At 43.6% G+C, this 24,521-nt stretch overlaps 1 protein-coding gene and 1 pseudogene across 1 annotated transcript in view; one reads left to right on the top strand and one right to left on the bottom strand.

Moving 5' to 3' along the window:
• Window positions 1–24,521, bottom strand: part of CFAP47 (cilia and flagella associated protein 47) — a 318,053-nt gene that overhangs the window by 201,452 nt on the left and 92,080 nt on the right. Inside the window, exons 35-38 of the mRNA XM_066621307.1 lie at window positions 21,494–21,610; window positions 14,422–14,556; window positions 13,101–13,213; window positions 1,025–1,175 (exon numbers count right to left, since the gene is read on the bottom strand). Coding sequence (XP_066477404.1) covers window positions 1,025–1,175; window positions 13,101–13,213; window positions 14,422–14,556; window positions 21,494–21,610 — 516 coding nt within the window. The remainder of the gene's footprint in view (window positions 1–1,024; window positions 1,176–13,100; window positions 13,214–14,421; window positions 14,557–21,493; window positions 21,611–24,521) is intronic.
• LOC136647244 (5S ribosomal RNA) lies at window positions 7,864–7,983 on the top strand (annotated as a pseudogene).

The following is a 24,521-nucleotide window of genomic DNA, read 5'->3' as shown; positions in this document are numbered from 1 at the left end:
ACACAATGTCTAACAAGGCTTCTGTACCAAAAGTTACACAGAATAAAAAAAATGGATTAAATTGATTAGCAATTTTCTTCTAATTTGTCTAATACAGTTGCAGTAGAATGTATCACTGGGAACTCAGCAGGCAGTGATAGAATTAAAGTGAAAATGTGAAGAAAATGAGGACTAATCACTAGAAGTGAGGGCATTTGGGATGTTTGATAAATCTTTGCTGCAGAAGCAAATTTTATATTTTACCTGCCTGTTCACTGCCCTAAATCACAAAGCTGCAGACTCAAGGGAATGTGATAGCCCCTACTGAATCTGTCCCACCAACATTAAAATATGGCAGCCTATTCCCATACACTTACTGTTAAAAAGCAAGAATTTTAGGGAAGATGATATTTCCATTTTTAGAAAATAAAAAATCACTGCCTAAAATCAAGTGTCATCCCATGTCTGCCTGGTTCCTCTTTTGCAAGGGAGCCATGAGGTGTCATCGGGCAGCCCAATCCTGAGCTGCCCGGGGCGCCCAGCTTCAGCGGCACCGAGAACAGCTGCCACCGGATCCTGCGCGCCCCAGGCTACCGTGGGAGGCACCTTGGGAGAAGGGAACTTTCATCCCCTTCCCCTAGGTAAGGTAAGCAGCCCCGCAATGGGGCTACTCACTTTACCGCCGACCAGCGCTAGCAGCACTGGGCTAGCACGGGCAGGAGCCCGGCAAAGAGGCATGCAAACATGCCTTACAGCACGTTTGCGACATTGCTCAGTGGCACGAAGCTGTGCCGCTGAGCACAGGATTGGGTTCCAAGTTGGGCACTGCCTGAGAGCCTGTACCCATCAGATAGCCCACCTGGCTGGATCAGTTCCTGAATGCTCAGTACTGGTGGCAGCAAAAGTGCCCAACATGCCATCAGGTGATTATAGGGAGAACTATGGAGGGCTCAGTGCATGGCTGTAACCCACTGCTTCCAGCATGATGGATGTATTATAACTAGATATCATTAGTAGTCCTTCAATCAAATGCAAAGAAACTTACAGCAAGTTTAACACAGATAATCTTGGCCTTCAGGGAGAAAGTCAATGTAGTTCCACCAACGCCAGTTAAAGGCTTTGAAACAAACAACAAAACAGCTTCAGCAGGATACAGGAAACGGCTGGTAAATTCCACATTTACACTTATTTGGCCCCTGTCAGAAAACAGAAGAATATATGTTGCAAGGAATGTATGCCAAAAGGAGAGAAAATGACTGAATTCTACATACCAGGTGCAGAAGTTTATTTGCTAGGAGATATCACAAATCAATTAGAATGAAAGGATGTCTAGAATATAGTATATTTAGGCAATAAATATTTAACAGAGGAAAATCAAGAAAACTGTTTTCCGAAAACAAGCAAGCTGAGCATTAAGAATAGGAGTAAAACTCTGTTGCTTATGCAGAATAATTTGCGAAAGGCTTGGGTGTGTTATAAATCTAAATTTTAAATTATTTATACATTCATTTATTAACATTTTCAGTAACTTTCCTTTGTATGTTGTATTCAATTAGTATTTCATTTATTGACCTTCAAAACGAAAATGTTTCCAAATGCCCGTTCAATACTTTGCCACCCTGGTTTTAAGTGACAAAGCCTGAGGAGATAATGAGAAATGGCGTCTCTGAATAGCTCTAAATAATCTGCAATAAACCATTACCGCTTTCACGTAAGAGTGAGTGAGTGATTAACAAAGCAAACCTATTTGCAAGGTTTGTAACCTGTATGCTAGAGGTTTGCATAAGGGTGCATAAGTGTTTGCAGGGGAGGAAGAGGGGGCAGCATCAGTGGTCCTGCAATAATGCTGGCTCTGAGGGGAAAAAAGGGCTTTTTACACTTTCTAGGGGTTGCTCTTGTCCTCCGGAGGGTGCAGAAGGCCCTCATACCACTCTCCATGCCTGCCCATGCCTCAGAAATGCTTCAGATTGCAATTTCGACCCATTTCCAATTTCCAGTGTGGGAGCACTGACACAGCTGTCAATGTCGCCCCCTCCCTTTAAGGAAGCGGCAACTAGGCTTCCCTGGCTGGGAAGCCACGACACCCTGCTGTATATGACCCTCTGCTGTATATGCAATGGAAGTCTTACCACACAATCCTATTCGTGTCTACTCAGAAATAAGCCCCACCAAGTTCAATGAGACTTACTCCCAGGTAAGTGTGTACAGGATGGAAACCTAAGGGTGCAATCCTAACCCCTTATGTCAGTACTTTCCAGCACTGGCATAGCAATGCCAATGGGATGTGTGCTGCATCCTGCAGCTGGGTGTCATTCACGGAGGCCTCCTCAAAATAAGGGAATGTTTGTTCCCTTACCTCAGAACTGCATTTCCCTATGTCAGTGCTGGAAAACACTGACATAAGGGGTAGGACTGCACCCTATGACACACTAGCAATGAAACATGACAAGATACAATGAAGTATTAAGTCTTGTTAACCAAGATTAAGGTCACAGACAAACACTTAAGTCCATTGAAACCAATAAGCGTAGAATGCTTAGTGCTGTGTTGGATTGTGGTCCAAAAATATATCTGAATCCAATTTTCAGGAGTGGATTAAGTATACTACTGAATGCAAACTGTAACTTGTCTTCTAGTATCAATTGCCACTCTTACAAATATTTTGCTTCTACTACAGAAAACCTGAAAAAAGAATATTAAAAAACCTTATCTGGGAAAACAGCATCTGTATATACCAGCTGTCACAAAATAAGTTCATGAAAAATATACTCAAGTGATGAACAGGGGAAAAAAGTGAAGGAACAATTGTCAGTCCATGACAGCTCTAAAATCCAATTACTATGCCCAAACCATACAGATGCAGTGCAAATTTAGGACCAAACTAGATGTTAAGCAAGAAGCACATAAACAGTTTCTGGATGTTTTGTGATGGGCTTAACTATAAACCAGAATCGGATCCTGTAATTAGGAGTGGAATAGCAGAGGTGGGAACATCAGCTTAACCCTTTTACTTGCTACTATTTGTATATTCAAAAGTACCACCCTCAAACTGCTTTACTTCTCATCAGGGAAAAATGCAGGGACACCAGAGCAGGCTGCCCCATCCATGAGATCACCTGAAATGTTTGGGAAGAGAGACACTTAATGCAGCAGCAAATGTATGAGCCCCTGCCTGCCTGCCTGCCTGCCTGCCTGCCTCTGCAGCTTGCTGCTCCACTGCTCACTCCAATCCTTTTTCTAAGCTGCTGAGAGCAACTTGGAAGAGAAACACAGCAGCAACAGCCTCCTTCTTTCTCAGGCACTACTGGAAGAGGAAGGAGGGGAAAGAAGCTACCATGGCTCCAAATCACTTCTCTTTGCTAAACTTGGGAAATATAGATTTTTTGGGGATTTATAGATTTTTATTTAGTTTCATACTACAATAAATGACACAAAGGAAAGACATCACATTTTACATTTTCAACTACAGTCACATTACATCAACTGTTTAACTACAACACAGATACATCACATTATAGGTGGATTCACCCCATCTAACCACTCCCACCATTTTTTCCACCTGTCTCTACCAGTTCTCACCCTTTTGTAAGCCACGACGCCGTATACTCTGGAGACCACAAAGCGGACCCATCCCTGCGTGTTGGTGGACTTTTTCTCCTTTATTTCTTTGCCCCTTTGGATGCCCAGCGCAAAAAGGACATACACATTTAACTATCTTACCGTAGACCACGGTACCTCTCACCTATCGTCTAATCCCCTCCGTTGTCCTGCATTACTCGTCCTCTTAGGTCCCCTCATACCTCCTGCTGGCTCCTTCCGAGAGACGACAGTCTCCCCCGCCTGTTGGGCCAGTTCGGGCCACTTAAAGGCCCTCGCTACGCCCCTCCACAACTCCTTCGCTGGCATACACTCTTGGACAAAATGGGCTACTGTTTCTATCAGCGGCGGGGTGCCTACCGATCTAGAGGGTCCCAACCCCGAACAGGTTGGCCTCTTGCACCTCTTCTGTTCTTGCAACCATGGGTTTGCCACTCCCACCCTGAGGACCTGATGGAAAGCCCTCCACCTTAAATCCGAAAAACTAAAGGGGATTCTCTTCTCGCTAAAGGCACTGTGCATCACCTCCTCCTGCAAGAGGTACATGGAACGGTGCATCTTACTTTGCTGTTTCTCTTGGTGAGGCCTCATAATAAACTCCTGTACCGTTGTTTCATACACATAATGCTTGACTTGTTTCCCTTCCAGCCCGCTGGTTTTATACGGCTTGGCCGAGAGCCCCATCTCCTTCATCAGAGTCACCGCCTCCCTCATGTACTCTGGCAAAGATCGTTTTATCGCCTGAGTGAGTACATATCCCGTCTCTTCTTTCACCCACCATTTCTGTCCCCAGGTCGTCATTTTCCAAGTGTCTCCGAATTGGGCCCATACAGATGCAAAGGCTCCCCCTTCCTGCAGCCTCTGCCTCCGTTTCACCCAGTTGCCAAAGTTATAGGAGACAAAGGTCACCAAGATCAAAGGTCCCAGGGCCCAAACCCCTAGTCCTCCCTCTTTCACTTTCTTATATGCCATTGCTCGGGCAAGAGGGAAGAAGGCAGTGCCCCACAAGAAAACAAAAACCTGATGGGTAACCTTGTCCACCACCTGTTTCGGCGGGGGATAGATCGCCGCCAAATTGGACGCCATCGGAACGCAATACACATTGACGTAACGCGCCCTCTGGCACAGGTTCAAGTTCCATTTTTTCCACCTCTTCAGTTTTTCCTCCACCTTAGAGGCCAACAATTTCCAGTTCTCTTCCCACCCTCTTTGTTTCAATCCAAAAATTATACCTAAAATTTTTAGATTCCAACTTTTGAACCTCGTTTCCTTTCATCCGTCTCAAAAACAACCCCCATGGCCCTCACCTCTATGTTTTTCCCCCTCGACCCAAGAGAATAACATTTTTATCCTCATTTATCACCCAAGGCCCTGCTGTATTCCCAAGGCCCTGCTGTATTCATCTATTATTCCCTTCAATGTCTCCATCTCACCCACGTCTCTAACCATAACGTACACATCATCTGCGTGGGCTACCGTTTTTATTAATTATTATTATTATTATTATTATTATTATTAACAGTATTTATCTACCGCTTTTCAACTAAAGTTCACAAAGCGATTTACGGTATTCCCAGCCTCTGTGCTATTCCCTTCCCGCTATTCCCTTCCCCACCCATGGCAATTCCCTTTATTCTGGGCTCTGCCTGGAGTATGGCCAGCAACGGATCTAACGCCAAAACATAGAGGAGTGGGCTCAATGGACATCCTTGGCGTATCCCTGATTCTATGTGTATGATTTTTCCCTTCCATTCATTCACCTGTGGCATAACTGATGCCTGCTCATACAGAGTTTTTATATAGTTTATGAAAACCTCTGGTACACCCTTAGCCATCAGCATTTGCCAGAGATACTTTCTGTTTATTCTGTCAAAGGCCTTAGATTGGTCCATTTGTAGAAGTATCTCTTTCCACTCTCCCTTCTCCACCATATGAAAGATCTCTCTAATCAGAACTAAGGAATCGGTCATCTTCCTCCCTGGGACAGCACTAGTCTGGGTCCTCATAATCAACTTAGGGGCTATTTTGGAAAGTCTGTTATTCAAAATCTTTGCTAAAATCCTATAGTCGATGCTTGTCAGAGTAATGGGCCTCCAGTTTTTAGGCAGAGTAGGGTCCCCCTCTTTATAAATGAAGGTTAAGATTCCTCCATAAAAACTGTATCTAAATTTGTCCTCCTCCTGTAAGGCTCTTTTAAAAGCCACGGCTAGGGGATCGGCCAGCTCTTTCTGAAACAACTTATAAAAGGTGTAATTCAGTCCATCGGGACCCAGAGCAGCGCCGTCTCTTCCGTTTCTTATCACCTCCAGCACTTCATCTTCTGTTATGGGTTTAGTCATCTCCTTGGCTTCTTCCTTACTGGGCGAGTCATAGGGATCCCTAGGCATTTTCATCAAAAAGTCAGTCATGGTTTGCTCAGCGTACATTTCCTGGTAGTGATTATTCATGATGCTCAACATCTCATTGGTTGAGTATTTTATCTCCTCTCCTCCCGACTTTCGAAGCCCTTCAAAGTTCCTGATCATCCTTCCCCCCCCCCTTCGTTTCTTCTCCCAGTCTTCCTGCTCCACAACTGGTCCCTTTGATCTGTATTTCTGCTTTTGTATTCTGGCCTCCCTCCTCCTCCGGTGATACTCTTGGATAATCTTCCCATCCCTCTCTAATTTCCTCTTATTCCATGCCAGTCCTTTGTTGATCCTCTGATGGGCCTTCAGAAAGCCAAAAAGGCCTCTATGGTACTGGGCCAGTTCTTTCCTGTACACGCGCGATGACATCACGATGCACTTATGCTTAATTTCCCTCTTTAGCTCCTCCCACCATCTGATCGGGTCGTTCCTTCTGACCTCAGTTAATTATCTCCAAGTGATAATACACTTCTCTATTAATTCTTTATATTCCTGCTCACGCAGCATAGAGGAGTGCAGTCTCCACCTTGGTTTGCCATGAAGGGTCAGGCGATCGCCATACAGCTCTATGGAAAGGTACCCGTGATCTGACCAAGGGGTCAGTCCTATCCTGCAAGATTGCACCGTCCAGTCCTTCTCCACCCACACCCTGTCTATTCTGCTGGCCACCATCGGGTGATAGTAAGTAAAAAGTCTGCCTGCCATCTGTGGAAAATTACTCATATAAACCTTCCTGCAACTTAAAAGAAAAAAATCTAACCCGTTATCAATTAAAAGTGCTTTATCTTCTAAATCTAATTAAGCAAAAAGGCATTTAGGTTCCTTTCTTCCGGGGTCAGAGGATAATCTTTAGCCGGGCGTCCTGTCATCATATATCTCAGATTACGCCTGCCTTCTATTCTCGACCTGTTACTGAAGTCTCTGGCGACTATGGGGGACTTGTTGGTGATTGCGTAATCCTTGAGTTTGGCCCACAGTTCTTTCCTAGGTCCAGCCTGGATCGCGGCTTAGATCGCACAAAGTCTATACAGCTTCTGATATTCCTTCCCGTCCCTCTGTATCCTGACGATGTTAAAATCGAGGACGACCAGGTGGCCTGGGACCACTTCCACTGACCTCTGAATCTGCAGCTCATCTCAGTTTCACGCTAGAATAGCCACTTTTCCCATCCCCTCGGTCTTATAGGACCAAATGGATGGACCCCACATCCAGAACCTCTGAGCACTGCTCCTGTCCTCTTCACCCTTAAAATTTAGCTTCTGCAGGATCACGAGGTCGTGGTTCAGACGATTCACAGCGTCAAGAATTTCCTCTCTCTCTTGTTATCTCAGACCCCTCACGTTCTATGTAAATATTTTTAATTTTAACTGAGCCATTGATATAAAATATAATAAAATAACAGAATTCCAATGAAAAATTACTACTAAAAATCCTACTCAAATCAAATATTTGACTGTTATGGCTTTGGCAATGTCTGTTGTGTCCAGTTTGCTTATCTCTGTGCCGTTTCCATCTGTCGCACCATGTGGTGTGCGCCAGACGGGTCGGATCTTTGAACCTCCATTAATTCTACCTCCTCAGGATTTGGGTCCTGAGGCGTAGACCTACATTCAGCTGAAGCGCAGCCTTTTGCTTCCCAGTCTGGAAAGTCAGTTCGGTCCTTAGTCACGGGACCGGTTGGGCAGCTCAAATGGGCTACCACGTAGGCCCAGATCCTCAGCAGGTCATTATCGTCAAACAGTGGGGTCAGCAGCCACATGTGTACCTCTTCAAGCAGCCCTTTGAGTTGATGCCTCCATCCGATCAGTCTCTCCTTGTCCCTGGGATTGGGTACGGGTCTGTCTGCCTGATCCGTTGTCTCGAAGTGTTCCGACTCCCCGTTGTCGAGAGCAACTGTTACCCTGCACATGCCTGATCTCGTCTGATCTTGGAAGCTAAGCAGGGTCAGGCCTGGTTAGTACTTGGATGGGAGACCGCCTGGGAATACCGGGTGCTGTAGGTTTATACCATAGTCTTTCGAGACTGAAGGTTGCCAACCACCACCTGTCAGTGTGTTCCAGTTCGGTCACGGGAGGTCTGTCAATAGTCACTGCCAGCTCAGGGGTATCTTGTGGTGCGCGTGGGAGTTCCGGCGGCTGTGGAAACTCGACCAGTCTCACAGTATTCCTTTCCTCAGTTTCCCTTGCCCCCCTCCTTTCTTCCCTTGGTACATCTTGTGCCCCTGGTAGAGGTTTTTCCTCCCTTGCCATTCCAGTTCAGGAGAGCTCATTTCTAAGCCTGCTTCTTTCAAAGGGGAGCGATCCCTGTTCTTTACCGGTGTTACCACCGGGGCCTTGTGCCTTCTGTTCCTCGTGGCCATCGCGGAATCGCTATAGCCCTCACGCTTGCATAGGACAATTTTGATCTGTTTCCCTTCCTCCTTTCTAGCCGACCATCTGTTTGGCGGGACGTGGAAGCCTCCTGCCGCGCTTGGGCAGAGCCTGCCAGCTCACACAGTCTTTCTTCTGCAATCAGGAGTACCCCCAGTTGGTTCAGAAGTCACTCCCCCGCCGTGCAACCTTGCAGAGCCACAGAAGCCTCTTCACCATTGCTTTCTGTGTCGGGGCCTAGCGAAGCCTCCTGAGCCTGGGCCTGGTGCCTTCCACAGTTCCCTCCTCCTGAGTGAACAGCTGCAGCGAAGACTGGGAGTCTCCTACAGCTGTAGATTCACTTTCCTGGAAGCTCTCTGCATTGCTTTCCACTTTAAACAATTGTTGCTCCATTTGGCCTGTAAAGGCCTGAAAAGCCTGGGACTTGCTTAGAGCATCCTCCCCAGTGAGGCCTATGAGTTCAAAAGACATTTCTGGGGGTGCAGGGGTGAGGGGGGCCCCCGTAATTTCTTCATAGGGTCATTCCGCAGACTGTTGGACATCTGCAGGTAACTGCTGGGGGGTCTCCCTCCCCCCCAGAAGCCGGATGGTGTTGGATTTCAGGGTCCCCCCTAGCACAGGGCTTGCTTGCAACTCACCTAACATGTCATCTTCCTCAGCAGAGAAGAAGGAATCCATATCTTCCTGAAAGTTTTTTTTACTCCATCCAGAGAGGTACAGGTGTGGTTTCCATGTCCTCCGGAGCCCCAGAGACTCCCCTACATGGCGCTGCTCCTTGATCCAAGGTACCCTCCGTTTTGGGGGGGTAAAAAGGTGTTTTTTCCTGTCTCACTCCAGGAGCTCCACAGAAACACAACCTCTCCCTCTCTGGCAGCTCCAAGTAGGAATGGGCAGGTAATATGGAGCCTGCCCAGCTGCTTGCCTTTTCCCTGTACCTACAAAGGTCGCTGTATGCGGCCTCACCGTTCTGCCTCTCCTATTTACAATGAGAATGAGCAGAGGATGCTGGGTTGAACGGATGGATGCTGGGTTGAACGGCGAGACCTTGAAGCAGCTGACAAGCCTAGCCAAGTTATGCTGAGTTATTCCACCTGCTCTTTGGCCGCTGTCAGCCTGTGTGGGAGGAAAATGGAGGCCAGAATGTGATACCAGACCATAAAAGATCCATCTGAAATGTTGTGGTTCTTGAAAGACAGAACCTTCTTCAATTGTAAAAATTGTAAAAATCCCTATTGGGATTTAGTATAGCCTGCCTATGTAAACCGCCTTGAATTAAAGTCTGAGGAGAAATCTGACGACCAAGAAAGGCAGTATATAAATACCTGTATTATTATTATTATTATTATTATTATTATTATTATTATTATTATTATTATTATTCTCAGCAACTTCTGCACTCTTTCATTTCAAACAGAAGAGGTGCAGGCGGCAGAGGCTGCATGGCATATATTTTGTAAAGAAAGGAATGGGGAGATGGAAGCATCCCCACTTGTTTGCCCACCTTTCCTTTATCAAAGGGCTATATGAGGAAACATGGACCCAGGATCAGAGATCTGCTATTTCTGGCAACGCAGAGGCAGATGACACCAGAGGCAACATGAGAATAATCTCATACTCAAATGGCTTTGATCCAGGAAGGGATAGGTTTTTATTACCTTCTTCGGGTTTGGGAATGTGAAGGAAGCCTCCAAAAGATCCAGCAAAGGAAACTTAATAAAAACATTCCCCTTGCTGGATCAGGCATTCTTCCTCACTGGATAGCTTGAGTGCTTCACACAGGGAATGCAAATGAGAGGCAGAGAAATTCATGCCAGTTGCCTCTTGGGATGGAGAAGAGGCAGCAACTACTCTCTTCTCCTGAGACATTTATTTCTAGAATGGGACCTGAACCTGCTAGAAAGGAAAAGGGTACAGACAGGAAAATCAATTTGGAAATACTCTCATCCTGCCAGAAGCCACAGCTTCTCCATGGGCTCAGAATGCAGTTCCAACTCTGTTGAAACATCAGTGTTCTTGTGAAGTCTTGCATTTCAAAACTACATTTTACATTTATTGTTTGTGGGCCCCTTTCGGAACATTTTTTAGATGACATAAATACTGGGGAAAAATTAATGCATGAATAAAATGGAAAACAAGTCCTGAAAACTGTCCAGATCTGACCCACTTGTCCTAGACATGATACCACAGTAGTTACTGTACCACAACCCTCTACTGGAGATGCAGCAGTTCTAGTCCAGAATAGAATGAGGTTGAAAAATCAGTTACACATAAAACTTGGGTAACTATAACTATAACTGGCTATAGAATGCACCTTTTGCACAGTGTAAGATGATCACAAAAACTCCCCCCCCCAAAAAAAATAAAACACTCTGCGTTACTTGTTTATACACAATGTTAAAGGAACATTCAACAGGAGACTTAAAGCTGCACAACAGGAGACTTAAAGCAGCACAACCCTTCAAAGCATACTAGTGGATACACAGTCATGTGTGCATAGCTATAGTGGCATCTTGTATGGGACAAATGGAGCACAGCTAGATAGAACAGAACAAAAGGACACATCAAAAAGGAACTTGAATGCAGTGCTTGAAAGTTTTCTCTCTGATTAATTCAAGGATTCCATCTTATGTCAAGAATTCTTCTCATCTTCTTCATTATACTATGGAACACACAGATCATAGGCATGTTCAAAGACTGCTCTCCCTCTCATCTCTTCACAGAGATATGAACATAGTACAACTGGAAGTAAGTCTCACACACCTCTTTCTCATCTACACAGAACATAAATACCTGAACCTGAAGAACGTACCTTTACTTGAAAACAGGGTCTGTTTGGCCCTTAAAGTGAAAACCAGCCTTCAAAGCGATGCTTTAGCAGCAGGGCTTTTCAAACTGTGGTGTCATGATGACCCAGCCTGTGGGCCATGGCTCTGCCCCCTTAAGGGACGGGGGCAGCCAGGAGGCAGGGAGGCTCCCCAGGATCGCACCGTTCAGGGGGCTGCAGGGGCTTGGCTACACTTACCAGAGCCTCCTGCAGCCTCATGAGGGTGCGGGGAGCCCTGCCCAAGCTTCTGCAGGACTCCCCAAAGCTTTGAAAACGAAAGCAGAGCATTCACACCTCACCTCCGCAAAACCGGAAGTGGAGCGCAATCGCTCCACTTTCACTTTCGAAGCTTCGGGGAGCCTTGTAGATGCTCACACAGGGCTCCCCACATCCCTGGGAGGCTGCAGGAGGCTCTGGTAAGTGCACCCAAGCCCCTGAAGCCCCCTGAGCAGCGCGATCCTGGGGATCGTGTCACTACCTTCCCCCTGCTCCCACTGCCTCCCCCCCCACGCCTGCAAGGACTTACAATGGTTTTCAAGCTCCCTGAGAGTGAAAACTGCTGCTTTAGCAACGTTAGATTATAGGGGCAGAGAAATTCAACATTAATTTCAAATAGTATCTCTTGATTCAAGCATTAACATATACATGTGGTATGGGGAGCTGCTGGGCAGGAGAGCTGGAAACCTAAAACCCAATCTCTATATGTGTACAATTTTATGGGTTCATAATCTGAAAAGTCACTAAATAACACCAAAGAATGTTATTATTTTAAGGCAGAAATGTGAATAATGCATGCTGCTAAACAAAGCAGACAAAAGTTACCGCCTCTCCAATAAGAATACAAATACTTCTAGGATAGCTGGATACTTCAGCTGACACTGAATGGATTTTAAAATTCATAAAGCATAAAATCAATATAGTAGAAACAGTACATCATATTAATTTACTTTTAATAAAGATCATCATATGTTAATAAATATATCAAGAAACAATGACATAATTTGAATTCTGGAAATCTGAAAGAGGTTTCAAACAACAGTTCCTTCATCAGCTTCTTGTGGTAGCAAGAATCAGTTGTGGACTTTCCATCGGGTTCTAGGGGACAAATGCCCCAGGCAGCAGAAGGCAGGTGCAGCAGGGGGGCACCATTGTGGACCTTTCTCCCAGGGTGCGGGGCTGGGGAGGTCTGCCGCTGGGAAGAATATTGTTTCTAATAGTTGGTCAACGTAAGTACAAGATTATTTTTGTGGCTTGCAAATCTTGTGTTGGTTCAGCACAGACACTACTGAATCATTCAAAAGTCCAAAACCCAGAAATAGACTTTGCAGGGAAGAACCCCATCGATGGAATCCCTAAACTTCCACAGGATTAACAAGGATCATCTCCTAGTACACACAGGTCTGAAAGTGTTCACAATCCCCTAAACAGGATTAGAAACCAGGAATATGCCACATGGTCAAATACCCCCTTTCCCACTCCCCCTCCATCCTTTCATCTTATGCAAAAAATCCATGCATCGTGGTTTGTTGCAATGTCTATATGAGGCTTTAACTGCGATTAAAGCTAAACAGGATGATAAAAAATCATTATTCCTGCTCATGATTCCTTATCATAAACCCACCCAAACTATGGTTTTAGGGCAGACAATGTTGTTTTGCCTCAATCAGGACATAAAACTATGCTCTGGTTACAATAAACATTGTAGGATAGACGATAGGAGAGGATAGAAAGAAGAGAGGACAGATGAGAAGTAGGGAAGAGAGAGCACATAAATCCAAAACATATTCCTTATCACCAAGCTATGCTTTGGAGACTGAGAATTAATTATATGTTTGTCAGATCACCAGTGTTTTGCAAATGTCCTGCAACAGATGAAGAGAGCATAGAGATAATCTCTTCTGTAAAACAACACTGAAAGTCACTTACTTTGGAGGTATGGTGACAGTATTTCCTTTAGGCAATGAAAAGTCAGTAGAGTCTCTTCCTAAAATTGTAGCATTATATACCAAAGTTCTGACACTTGGATTTTTCAAACGTATCTGTTGCAAAAATGAAACATGCAATGTTTTAAAGTATTGATTTTGCACAATACCGTGTTGATTCCAACATGACAAATGGGTCAGACTTCTGTGTTGCTCACCATTAGTAATATCATGACCACTATCCCCTTAGTGTCTGTGCCATTTGCACAACTGCATTCCTGAAAGTACAGCCAGAGAGCACATGCACTAGATTTGAGAACCACATCACAGCATCACAAAAATCGCATTTTCCAACATCACAGTATTGTGAATAAACGCAGAACAACAACATGAAGAAGAACCCATTCAAAGACTTTGTGTAACAACTGTTTAAGTGTAAAGTGGTCAGCTGTATATGGCCAATATTATTAACTTCACAGTACAAATGAGGGGCTGAGACAGAGGGGTAGTAGGGTCACCTAGAGCAACAAAGTGAGTTCATAGCTTAAGCTACAGATCAGGGATTTACAAGTTCATAGCTCAAGATCTTAATTGAATTTTTTAAAAAGTGTGAGCAATTATCAACTAACTTCTAAGAACCATCTCAGTAAGAAACAAATCCAGTAAACCCACCGTATGAAAGCAACGAAAGCTCTGACAGAAAAATCCTATGCATGTCTAATCAGAACTAAGTCCCACTGTGACCAATGGGGCTTACTCCTGGGAAAATGTGTATAGGATTACAAGCTGAGTTACTTGCTGTTGAATTCCCTGCTGCTGCAATCCACAGAGGACAGAGAGAAGAATGGAGCAGGAAGATGGTCCCTCTGCACCTTTTGGCTCGTGACAGTTTCTGCAAATGCTACAGGAACTTCCTAGTGGCTTTTGTGCTTGCACTCCAAAATGCTGGAATGCACAGATGCCACAGTACTGTTTAGTTATATCAGAATTAGAACAGCACAACTATCCAGATACAAAGTCTATAGAAGCAAGAATAGAGCATAGATGCCAAATATCTATTTACTGAACAGGCACAAAAAAAGTGCAGCTGGGTGCAGCCAGCAACAGTGACATTCTTCTTGCCCTTACAAAGACTAAGTATTGACCCTGACATATTTCCTGATGAAGAGTCCAATTGACCTCATTGATTTGAGACCTTTGAAGTGAGGATCCTCTTTAGCTGACGATGATCCAGTAAAACATATCCCCAGGCCCACATTGTACTTTAATATCCTTCATTTCAAGAGAGCAAGATTTTATACTTGTTGGAATCCCAGCCAGAATACCTTTCTAATGACAGTAGCATGAAGTGGACCAGCAAACGCAAGATACTTCTTGGTAAAATACTGAGGAAGGTGTTCATATAGATAGACGCAAAGCATCAGCATCATGATTGGGTTGGGATCACAGATGTCAGCAGCCTAATTTAAGAAGAAAAATGAAGTAGTGTAAATTCATGTTGCAGATAAAATACAGAATTAAAAATAAACAGTTTATAAATGCACAAGCTGCAATTTCATGTATCAACTATTTTCTATAAATAATGTCATTACAAGAGTAGATAGTAAAACCGAGGCACCTGAACTAACAGCCCAATCCCACCTAAATTCCCACGTGGTGATGCAGCAGCACTGGTGCAGCTTCTGCAGCATCCTGTGGAGGATTTTCCGGTGCTGGAGGTCTCCACAGGGTAAGAGGATATATGTACCCTTGCCCTGCGGTAAGTCCCGGCAACCACTATGAGGCAACTCAGACCCATGCTTATCTCAGAACAAGTAAAAATAATGATTGTGACTTCCAGTTTTGAGATCATAAACTGGAAGAGAGTTGCAATAGGCTATTAATAGTTGTTCTGAGGCAGCCTCTCATTTTGTTATCTTACACTGACATGCACGGTAAGGAAGTGGTATGCAACTTCTCAGTCCCTTTTTTTAACCTGTCAGTTTCTTCAGCTGAGTGGTTGGATTTGCACTGATGCAACAGAACTGAAAAAGTAAACTTCCTTTATTACCATAATTCCATGGAGCAGGCCCCAAAAATTAGCTTTAGTCAGGGTCCAAGGGCCTCATCACAAATTTTACCCTGCTGTTAATCTAGATTCCATCCCACTCATTTCAGTGCCTGCGGCTCATTCATGTACCAAGAAGTAGATTAGTCTCCACTAAACAGGAGAGAGCATTTAGGAGAAGTCATGTCAACCACCCAAATCAACCTCCTGATGCTAGAGACTTATTTCAGTATCAGCAGTACCATACCAGCCATATAAACAGGAAACTCCCTCAGAGCTGCCAGCAAATAACTTAGATCCATCAGCCAATAAGGATGAACCAACTTAGTAGGTCGTCAACATTTGCGAAATATTGAATATTGAGGCCTCTGCAAGCCAAGACATAACCAAGTATATACACTCAGAACATGAAAATTTATTCAGTGAGGTGGCTAAGTTTGCAGACGACACCAAACTTTTCTGAGTGTAAACTTATGCAAACATATGAGCAGTGAAACTCCAGGAGCCAAGCACTTCCTTCTCCTGTCTCAATTATTCAGTGTTCTGCAATTCTATAGTTTTAAGAAATGGGAGAGAACATTCAAGCAGCTTGTGTGCTTTAATGAAAGTACACCATTGAGAGTTCTGTATAGGTGGGCACTTGTTCTATCTGGGGCAATTGCTTTTCAGCAGAATTGTTTTCCAGATAAATGAAGCGTGTTACCTGAACCATAGAATAGTGGTTAAACAGCAGTCATAAGGCCATCTTTTCTATCAGTTCATCAAGTTTTAAAGCGCTATTTTATCCTATGGGAAGGCAGAATTTTTTTTATCATTTAGCAATGATTTTTGCCTAGAGTGCTACTGGCAAAGAATAAAATAAACAGATTTAATGTAGCAATGAAATCATCCTAATTGCCACCAACGTCCTATATCATGGCAGATGTAGTTCAGACTAGCCCATTAAGTCATTTTTGCATTTTAGTTATCAGTGGCTTAGAATTACATTGTAATAGTTTATTACTATCTGCTATGATCAGGAAACTGACATAACAAAAATACGTCTTCAATTTAAATGTAAATTGTTTCTTTAGGCTTGGTGTCCTGAAGTATAGCAATGTTTAATATTTTTAATTTAATGCAATTAAATCTTAAATCTGAAACTACACCCAATTGATCCATTCCATGTTAACAGGCAGCCCAATCCCGAGCTGCCGTTGCTCTGGGATTGCCGCAGTGCTGAAACGGCTGCCGCGGCATCCTACACACAACAGGGCAGCCACTGGTAGCTCCACAGGGGAAGGGGACTGCTACATGATGGGAGAAAACTAGGAACAGACACTATGGGGACAATTCATAAAAGTTATGTACACTTGCACGCATATACCTAAAATATATATGTTGGTCGTATGTATACTTTTCAACAGTTTATTCTACAAAAATATTTCAACTTGGTCAACTTATTTTCTTGAATCCAACTTACCATTTCATACATATATTGGGATCCACGTCATTTAAAATTGCATATAAAATTTGTCTAGATATATACAGAATAAATATCTTCTTGATTCATTGACATTGGGTCAAACAGGTTTTCATTAACATTGCGAAATGACTGCTTTGTACCTACAGTTTGGTACCGTGCATGTGGTCATTTAACAATATTGTCAGCTAAGAAGTTATCACAGCCATTTTAGAAACTGACAAACCACTTCTGAGATTAACTAAATCCACCATTTTCATAGGACATGGGAAATGGTAGTTAAACCTTTACATACAGTATTGTACTTCAAAAAGCAAGACAATACTGTATGTAAAGGTTTAACTACCATTTCCCATGTCCTATGAAAATGGTGGATTTGCACCAAATGCTATATAGACATTTGGATATATATGTCTATCCATCAAATGCTATATAGTTCAAATGCTGTAATAAGGGTATAGCAGGGTATAATAAGGGTGTAATAAGGGTATAGTTCACCAAATGCTATAAATAAACTGTCTATCCATCAAATGCTATATAGACATTTGATAGCTAATGCTTTTCCTTGATTAAAGTCTCGTCCATACACACCAATAAAAGCATCCTGAGAAATCTATTACATTTTGCTGAACTTCATCTATTACAGACTTATGTCTGTTCTATAAATTCAGCAGGTTAAGACATTTCAATTGTGTCAGCAGATCATGTCACTATCCTGAGCTATTACAGCTCAAGAGTCATCAAGGCAACCCTTTATTAGTTGAGAGGATGAAGATGACCAAGATGGACCAAGATTAGGTCTGGAGTGAATGACATTTTCTATCAAGCTTGGGAAAGAAATCTGAGGTCCTGCAATTACTACAAAGTTCAGCTAACTGAGAATTTAGCTAAAGGTTGCTCTCCAAGGTAGTTTTCAGCTTTGACAAAACAAAACCTATACCATTCTGAGTTTCTCAATAAACTCACTCTGTCATATGAACTAGAAATCTTTCTGACAACCAAGTTCACAGCTCTGAATATCATCCCTACTGCGCCAGCAACAAAGTCTTATGCAATGCAAAGATAGGGGAGAGAAGTAAAGTATTCTTGAAAAGCCGACAAGCCGACAAAAGCCACTGGATGACCAGTGGGGAAAAACCCTCCCTAGGCCATGCACCACTGCAGCAGCTTCTACTAAGCTCCAAAGCAGGGGATCAGGAAAACAAAGGAGGAGGGGAGAAAATGAAAAACCTCTTCCCTCCCCACTTACTCTGTTGTTATCACTGCCACCTGTACCACTGCTGCCGTGGACTGCTAAATAAACAGAAAGGCTAAGCATTGAGCAGGAGTAGTGATTGCTACTTAAGTGGGAATTTATCAAACGTCAACTGCCTCAGTAAATGATTCGATTTGGGGATGGGGGAAAAGATCAGATCACTTCCAAATCATTTTGAGGTAAAACTGAGCTCATTCATCTAGCGTCATATTCATCCACAAACAACCCTAGGACCAGTTAGGATTTTTATTACCCTTATTACAGACAAAAGGTTGAAACTAAAGGATTAGAAGTTTGCTTAGGGCCACCACAGTGAATTCATGGCTGAACTAAGACTTAAATTTAGAACTTCCAACTCATAATTCATGCTTTCAGCACTACGTTACATTAGTCTTCAGTGAAGGCATTAAATTGTGGGGCTTTCATAGGCATCCTTACTGAAGCAGCTACAAAAATTCACTCTGATCTAAGGCCCTGATAAATCAGCAGATAAAAAGAACATTACCCTAGAGTTCAACTTTAGCAATAATGTTTGGTGACAGACTCTGTTAAAACACGACATTCCTATAGAGCCCTTTGCTATCAAATCCTTTTCAGCTGTGAGCTCACGTAGAACTATCCTTCTATGTCCTCAAATGAAACAGCCAAAAAACAAGAACAAAAAAACCTGCCTTGAAAATAAGCTTCTTTTTTCCCCTGCAGATATGCAGTACCTTATCATCAGATAAACATAAAAGAAATAACTGCTTTTATATACCCTTCATTTATATATTTGAACATACCAAAAAACAAAGATACTAGAAATTAAGAGCCCAATCCTATCTAACTTTCCAACATTGATGCAACTGCAATGCAGCCCCTGAGGTAAGGGAACAAATATTCCCTTACCTTGAGGAGGCCTTCATGACTGTTATCCCCCACTACAGGATATAGCACACAATCTGATGGCATGGCTGCATCAGCACGGAAAGTCAGACAGTATTGGGACCTAAAGCTTGAAAACTCTCTCTCTCTCTCTCTCTCTCTCTCTCTCTCTCTCTCTCTCTCTCTCTCTCTCTCTCTGGGTTTCAAGACTGGTATATTATTACAGTTGGGCAAAACAGCCTTGGGTTAGGATGCTACAATGCTTCCAAGGATGGCTTGGAAGACACTGTAGCTTAATGATCAACTTCTGTTATAGTAAACTGTAAATGTATTGCCTATAGACCTAATGATATACGGTGCCTTATTAGTTTCAACTGATCTGCACCAATGATGCTCACTGCATATATATGTGATTAAAAAAAAAAATCTTTTTAGATAAAGGTGAAAGATTTTAATTCATGCCTGGCTGAGAAACATTTGTCAACTAGCAACACAAAACTGTCTCCAGGAAAATTTTATAAACAGCATATATGTTTGTACTAGGATAAGCATGCCTTAAGAATCAGATTAGCAGATTCCATCCTTTGCTCTCAATTATGTATTATTCCAGGGTTATGCTCAGGTTGTCTCCCATTCAAAGAGTGAGAGAGAATTTTGGAACACTGAGAATAGATTTTGTGCAAGAAAAAGTATTAATTCCTTTTAGATTTATGAATAGAATAACTTGAATAAAGATAAATAAAGAATAACTTGAAAAAATCAGCTTCCCTGAAAGAAAGAAAAAATGTGTTGCCTCCCCTAGGAGCACTCCAGCACAGCATAAAGAAAAAGCAGGCCACAATAAAAGAAAAATCCACAAAAATATTTTGTAAAGTATTTTTTTGTCTGAAAGGAACACACCCATACACTTCAGAAGTAACTCATAACTCTTCAGAAGTAGGTAACTCTTTAGTTTGTTCATTTTTTTTAAAAGAGCAGGCAAGAGGTAAGGAGGCAGATCTCTCCGTTTTCCCATTTCCAGCTAGAACTGGCATGCAACATAGCCCTGGTTACCCTTGGAAAATGTAGGACTCCCTTCTCCTTTCTCACCACAGTCAAAGGGCCACTGCAGTTGGAAGGCCAGGGACATGGGGGTGAGGCAAGGAGGGAGGGGAGTCCAATGGAGGAGAGAGAACATGGCAAATTTGGATTGGCTCAGAAATGAGACCCCCAATAAGCTGAAAAAAATTGTTGACAGTTCAATTTATTTTCAGGGGAATCTGACAAAAGCTGAGAACTTTTTCCCATCACTAACTATACACAAAAGCTGCCCAAACACATACACAAGATGCAGAAGGTGTTAGATGTGGTAAGCATACTTAAGAACCCCCTTCCCCGCTCTGCCTTCATGATTTTATTCTACCTTGGCACATGCTTAAGATAAATCCTGTTTATGCTTCTATAGGTCACTTTTTCAATAACTGCAGCCACTCCACCTGCTTACACCTGGGGAGGCTCTCCTTACACCCTTTCTCGGGTGTAAGGAGAGTCTTCTCAGGTGTAAGCAGGGGGCAGCTGCAGTGTTTTTCCACAGACAAACATGGGGCAGCAGTTCTGCTTCACCTACCACCCCAGCACTGCATGTCCCTGCTCTGAAGGGGAGGAGGCCAGGGCCATTTGCATGCCTGGCATAAGAATCCATGCAACACGTAGTGCTTTGCAAGCCAAGGTGAGGCTCCCTGCAAAACTTAGTGCTTTGCACCCCCACTAGCTAGGCTGCTGGTGGGCTTTGTTAGGAGGAGGAAGCCTCACTGAATGACTGGTACTATGGGACTACTTCTGAATACAGCTGCAAAGGATTGCTTTGTTCTGGTAAGCCTTGCAGCTCCCACCCCCTCCTGCCTTGTTTACAGATGAGATGGGACAGCAGAGGAGAGTTTAAAGAGAACTCTGAAACACATACACACCCTGGCAAGCAGCCCCATTTTTTTCCACAGCTTGCTTTTTAGAGGGAAAGACTCATGACTTGAATCTTTTCAAGTTGCAAAACTGCTCTGGGTGAGCCTGCCATTAGGACTCATTTTCAAGTTGAGTCATGGGGGTGGAGACCTGTGACTCAATGTCCCAATGAGCCAGCATGTCAATCAAGCAGGCAGGCAGCCACTGGGTCTTACAACATGCCACTTACAAACCACAATACTATGCCATTTTAATATAGAGACCTGAGGACCTGAGTTTTCTGGTATGAGTGGGAAGTCCCAGAATTATAGTCAGATAACCCCCCCCCCCAGTTTTATTCCAACTTATCCAAGGATCATAGAAAAGTCCATGATTTTGGCTCAAAACCTGCATTTGACTTATCTGTGAGATCGACTTCTACTTGAGTATCTACAGTAGCTGGACTAACATTGTGTGTCAGGTCCTGCTAATACACTACCTAGGGCATGAGGGATCATCTCTCAAGTCAATTAAAAGAGCTCCAGCTGAAGTGGTTTGTAGGCAGCACATGTATTCCATGTGCATAATTTAGTTTCAGAACTTATGGCAGTGCTAATAAATGCAAGTGATCCCCAGGTTTTAAAATGGTATAATTCTTGGAATCCCTACTAGATTTATAAAGGACTATGATTTAAGTTAATAAGAATTCTTCAATATCAGGTAGTTTTACTCATTGCATTTTAACAGCGCATTATGAAAAATATACTCCAATTCATCCTCTTGCATGCATTATTATATTTACAAAAAAACCAAAACAAACCTTTAGAAGATTCATAACATAAAACCACTTACCACTATATCTATGTCAAGGTTTATTGCATGAAAAGCATTTACAAGAATCAAACTATTGTGAAGATATTGTTCAGGAGTTTCAGGGTGAGTGTACATATTCACAAAGTGAGTTGAAATCTGCAGGCAAGATAAAAAAAAAGAAAATCAAATCCATTCTGAAAATCTGGAAAACAAATCCTGTTTTGAATGGGAGCCAGGCACCTGATTCAGAAAGCTCCAAGTGATCTATCATATCTGGCTCTCTACTCTCCTATTTGCAAGAGTTTTGCACTGTTTCACTCCAGAGCAGTTCATCAATTTCTTTGCTCCATTGAGCACTACAGCTTGCCTTGATGATATATCATTCAACATGATACTGTTCCACACCTCCACACTTTCCCATCCCAGTTCTTCACCTCTTGGCCCCCTAACTCTATTTCTTCTCTCTCAAACAATTAGGAACATATGAGCCAGAGCAACAATCTGGCTATCTACTGTCTATGCCTGGGGTGTCCAAACATTTTGGCAGGAGGTTCACATCATCTCTCTGGCACTGTGTCGGGGGCCGGTAAAAAAATGAATCAATTTACATTTCAAATTTGAATAAATTTACATAAATGAATTTATTAGAGATGGAACTTATATGAATGAATGAAGGTCTTGCAGTAACTCACGGCCTATAAAAGGCCTTGCACAAAGCAAGGCTAGCCTTTCCTTCACTGCCACTGCTGCATCACAGATGTGAAACAGCAAGTAGTGGAGGGAGCCCTTGTCCCATAGCTCAGGTGAGAGGTCCAACAGTTGTCCTCATGCTGAGAGCACTTGCATTGGGTCAGCATGGGCTCCAGCAAGTCTCCAGAGGGCCAGAGACTCAGTGGAGACTGGGGGCTCCCCAAGGACCAAATTGGGAGCCCTCAAGGGCCGCAAGTGGCCCCCGGGCCAGGGTTTGAACACCCCTGGTCTACGCTGACTGGTAGTAGCAATTCATAGGCTCAAGCAGAGGTCCTTTCCAGTCCTACTACTTGAGATCCTTTCAGCATACCATGGATTGAACTGCATACAAAGTATGTGCTTCATCAGTCGACTATAGCCCCATATGCAAGACCAATTTTTCCTTCTGGCCCCTCCAAGACAAGATTATCCAGTTCATCTGTTGCAATCATTGGTACCATGGTGGCAAGGAGTGTGCACCTTATTCGTGGTTGCTTAGCAATGACATCATCACTGAGTGTCAAAGGCTTGTAAGTGAACTGGGAACTGAGCTGTAACTAGGGTGAAGCTTGAGAAGCACCAGCTCCAGGCACTCTGTCAAGCAGGTGCGCATAACTGCCCCCAGGCTCTCCCCTAGTTATGTAGGAGCTGCTGCAGACAGCCTAGTACACCTAGTTTCTTCTATTACAGAGGCTCTCATCCTCCATGGAGAAGGAACACAAAGTGACTGCCCTTTCCCCTGGGGAGAACACAGAAGTGACTGCACTATAAGGCAGTCACCTCTCGGCTCTCCCTGGGGAGGGGGTGGCTGCTGTGGCCTCATAACCCGCTCCCTCCCTTGTGGCAACTCCCCGCCTCCACAGAGAAGGAATGTGACAAGCATAGCAGCTACAGCACGCTCCCCCTCCTTCGGAGACCACGGAAGTGATGACACCTTGTTATGTAACATCATGACATCACTGCTCCAGTGCCAGGCAGCAATGCCATGATGTCACTGCCCCAGGTGTTGGGGTCATGTGTTACATCTCACTGTAAGGCCCTAGTCAGACTTCATAGAGTGAAGAAGCAAGTCCTGATGGGAGCAGCAGATTTAAGGGAAGGGAAAGAAGGAAGCAGGGAGGGTGAAGAGATACAAGATGAGGAGAAAGAAAGATGAGAAGAGGCAAGTGAAGCAGAGAGACAAACTGGGAGGCAAGAGAATGATGTATCAGGAGAAGGCAAGATGAAGGAAAGCAGGAATGAGTGGAGAGAGATGGACCGGTGAGGAGGAGCCAGGGCTAGTGAAGGGAACTAATGACAGACCCAGCAGTGAGCAGGAGCAAGAACTGTGATGGGCCGAAGAGAAAGCCATCAAGGGCTTCCAGAAGAAAGAGAAATCTGACATAAAAAGGGAAAGGGGAAGGAAGAAGATGGGATCAAGGGGATGAGACCAAGTAGAGACGGGGATAGACCTGGCAGGAGAAAAATATCTCCTGCCAGGCTACAGATGGTTTCTGGATCTTTGGGCACAAAGGAGACAGACTGATTAGTACCGACAAGGATATGCCTTATGATGTAAGGCAGAAAGATTAGACTGGGAATCTGAAAATGAGGAGGCCAATATAAAAGAGATGTGAGATATAATTACACAGGTCAACACACATTTTGCTTCCTTAAACGTTACACCAATTCCTGGGTATATTTGCGGTGCTGATTCCAAAAATGGCATCTGTTTTTCCCTATCACATCTAGTTTTGGAGATATAGCATAGCCTCATTAGTGAATGGTTCAAGCAGCTTCCTCATGAGGAAGCCTACACCATACCATACCAAACCACCATAAAGTTTGGCAAAAACTTTTCTGACCCTCAATTTTGCAGGCCTGTGTTATTCGTGAACTGAATAACAATAATTCAAATTTTTATTGAATTATTTATAATTTAATAAATGAATAATTTAAAATGAATTACTGAGATCCCAATCCTATCCAACTTTCCAGAGCCAATGCAGCTGCAATGCAATTCCAAGGTAAGGGAACAAACATTCTCTTACCTTGAGCAGGCTCAGTGGCTGTCCCCCCCCCCCCCCCTGCAGGATGAAGTGCACACCTCGCTAGCATGGTTGCATCAGTGCTAGAATACTGAATAGGATTGGGCCCTTAGTACGATAAGTCAGTGGTTTTCAAACCTTTTGGAGGCCCAAGAGAGGCTATTGCCTGATTGACTTGGGGTGTGGTTATAATGGTGATTGGGCAGCAGTGCTCCCCCTCAATAGCAACTTGTTTAACCCTTGATGCACACATCCTAATCTGCCCTGTCAGTTTCACAAATCACCAAAAATTGGGTCAGAATCCAGTGGTG

Source organism: Tiliqua scincoides, chromosome 3 (assembly GCF_035046505.1).
Source record: "Tiliqua scincoides isolate rTilSci1 chromosome 3, rTilSci1.hap2, whole genome shotgun sequence".
NCBI lineage: Eukaryota > Metazoa > Chordata > Lepidosauria > Squamata > Scincidae > Tiliqua > Tiliqua scincoides.
The sequence above is the reverse complement of the archived record's forward strand: the minus strand, read 5'-3'. Positions and strand labels throughout refer to the sequence as shown.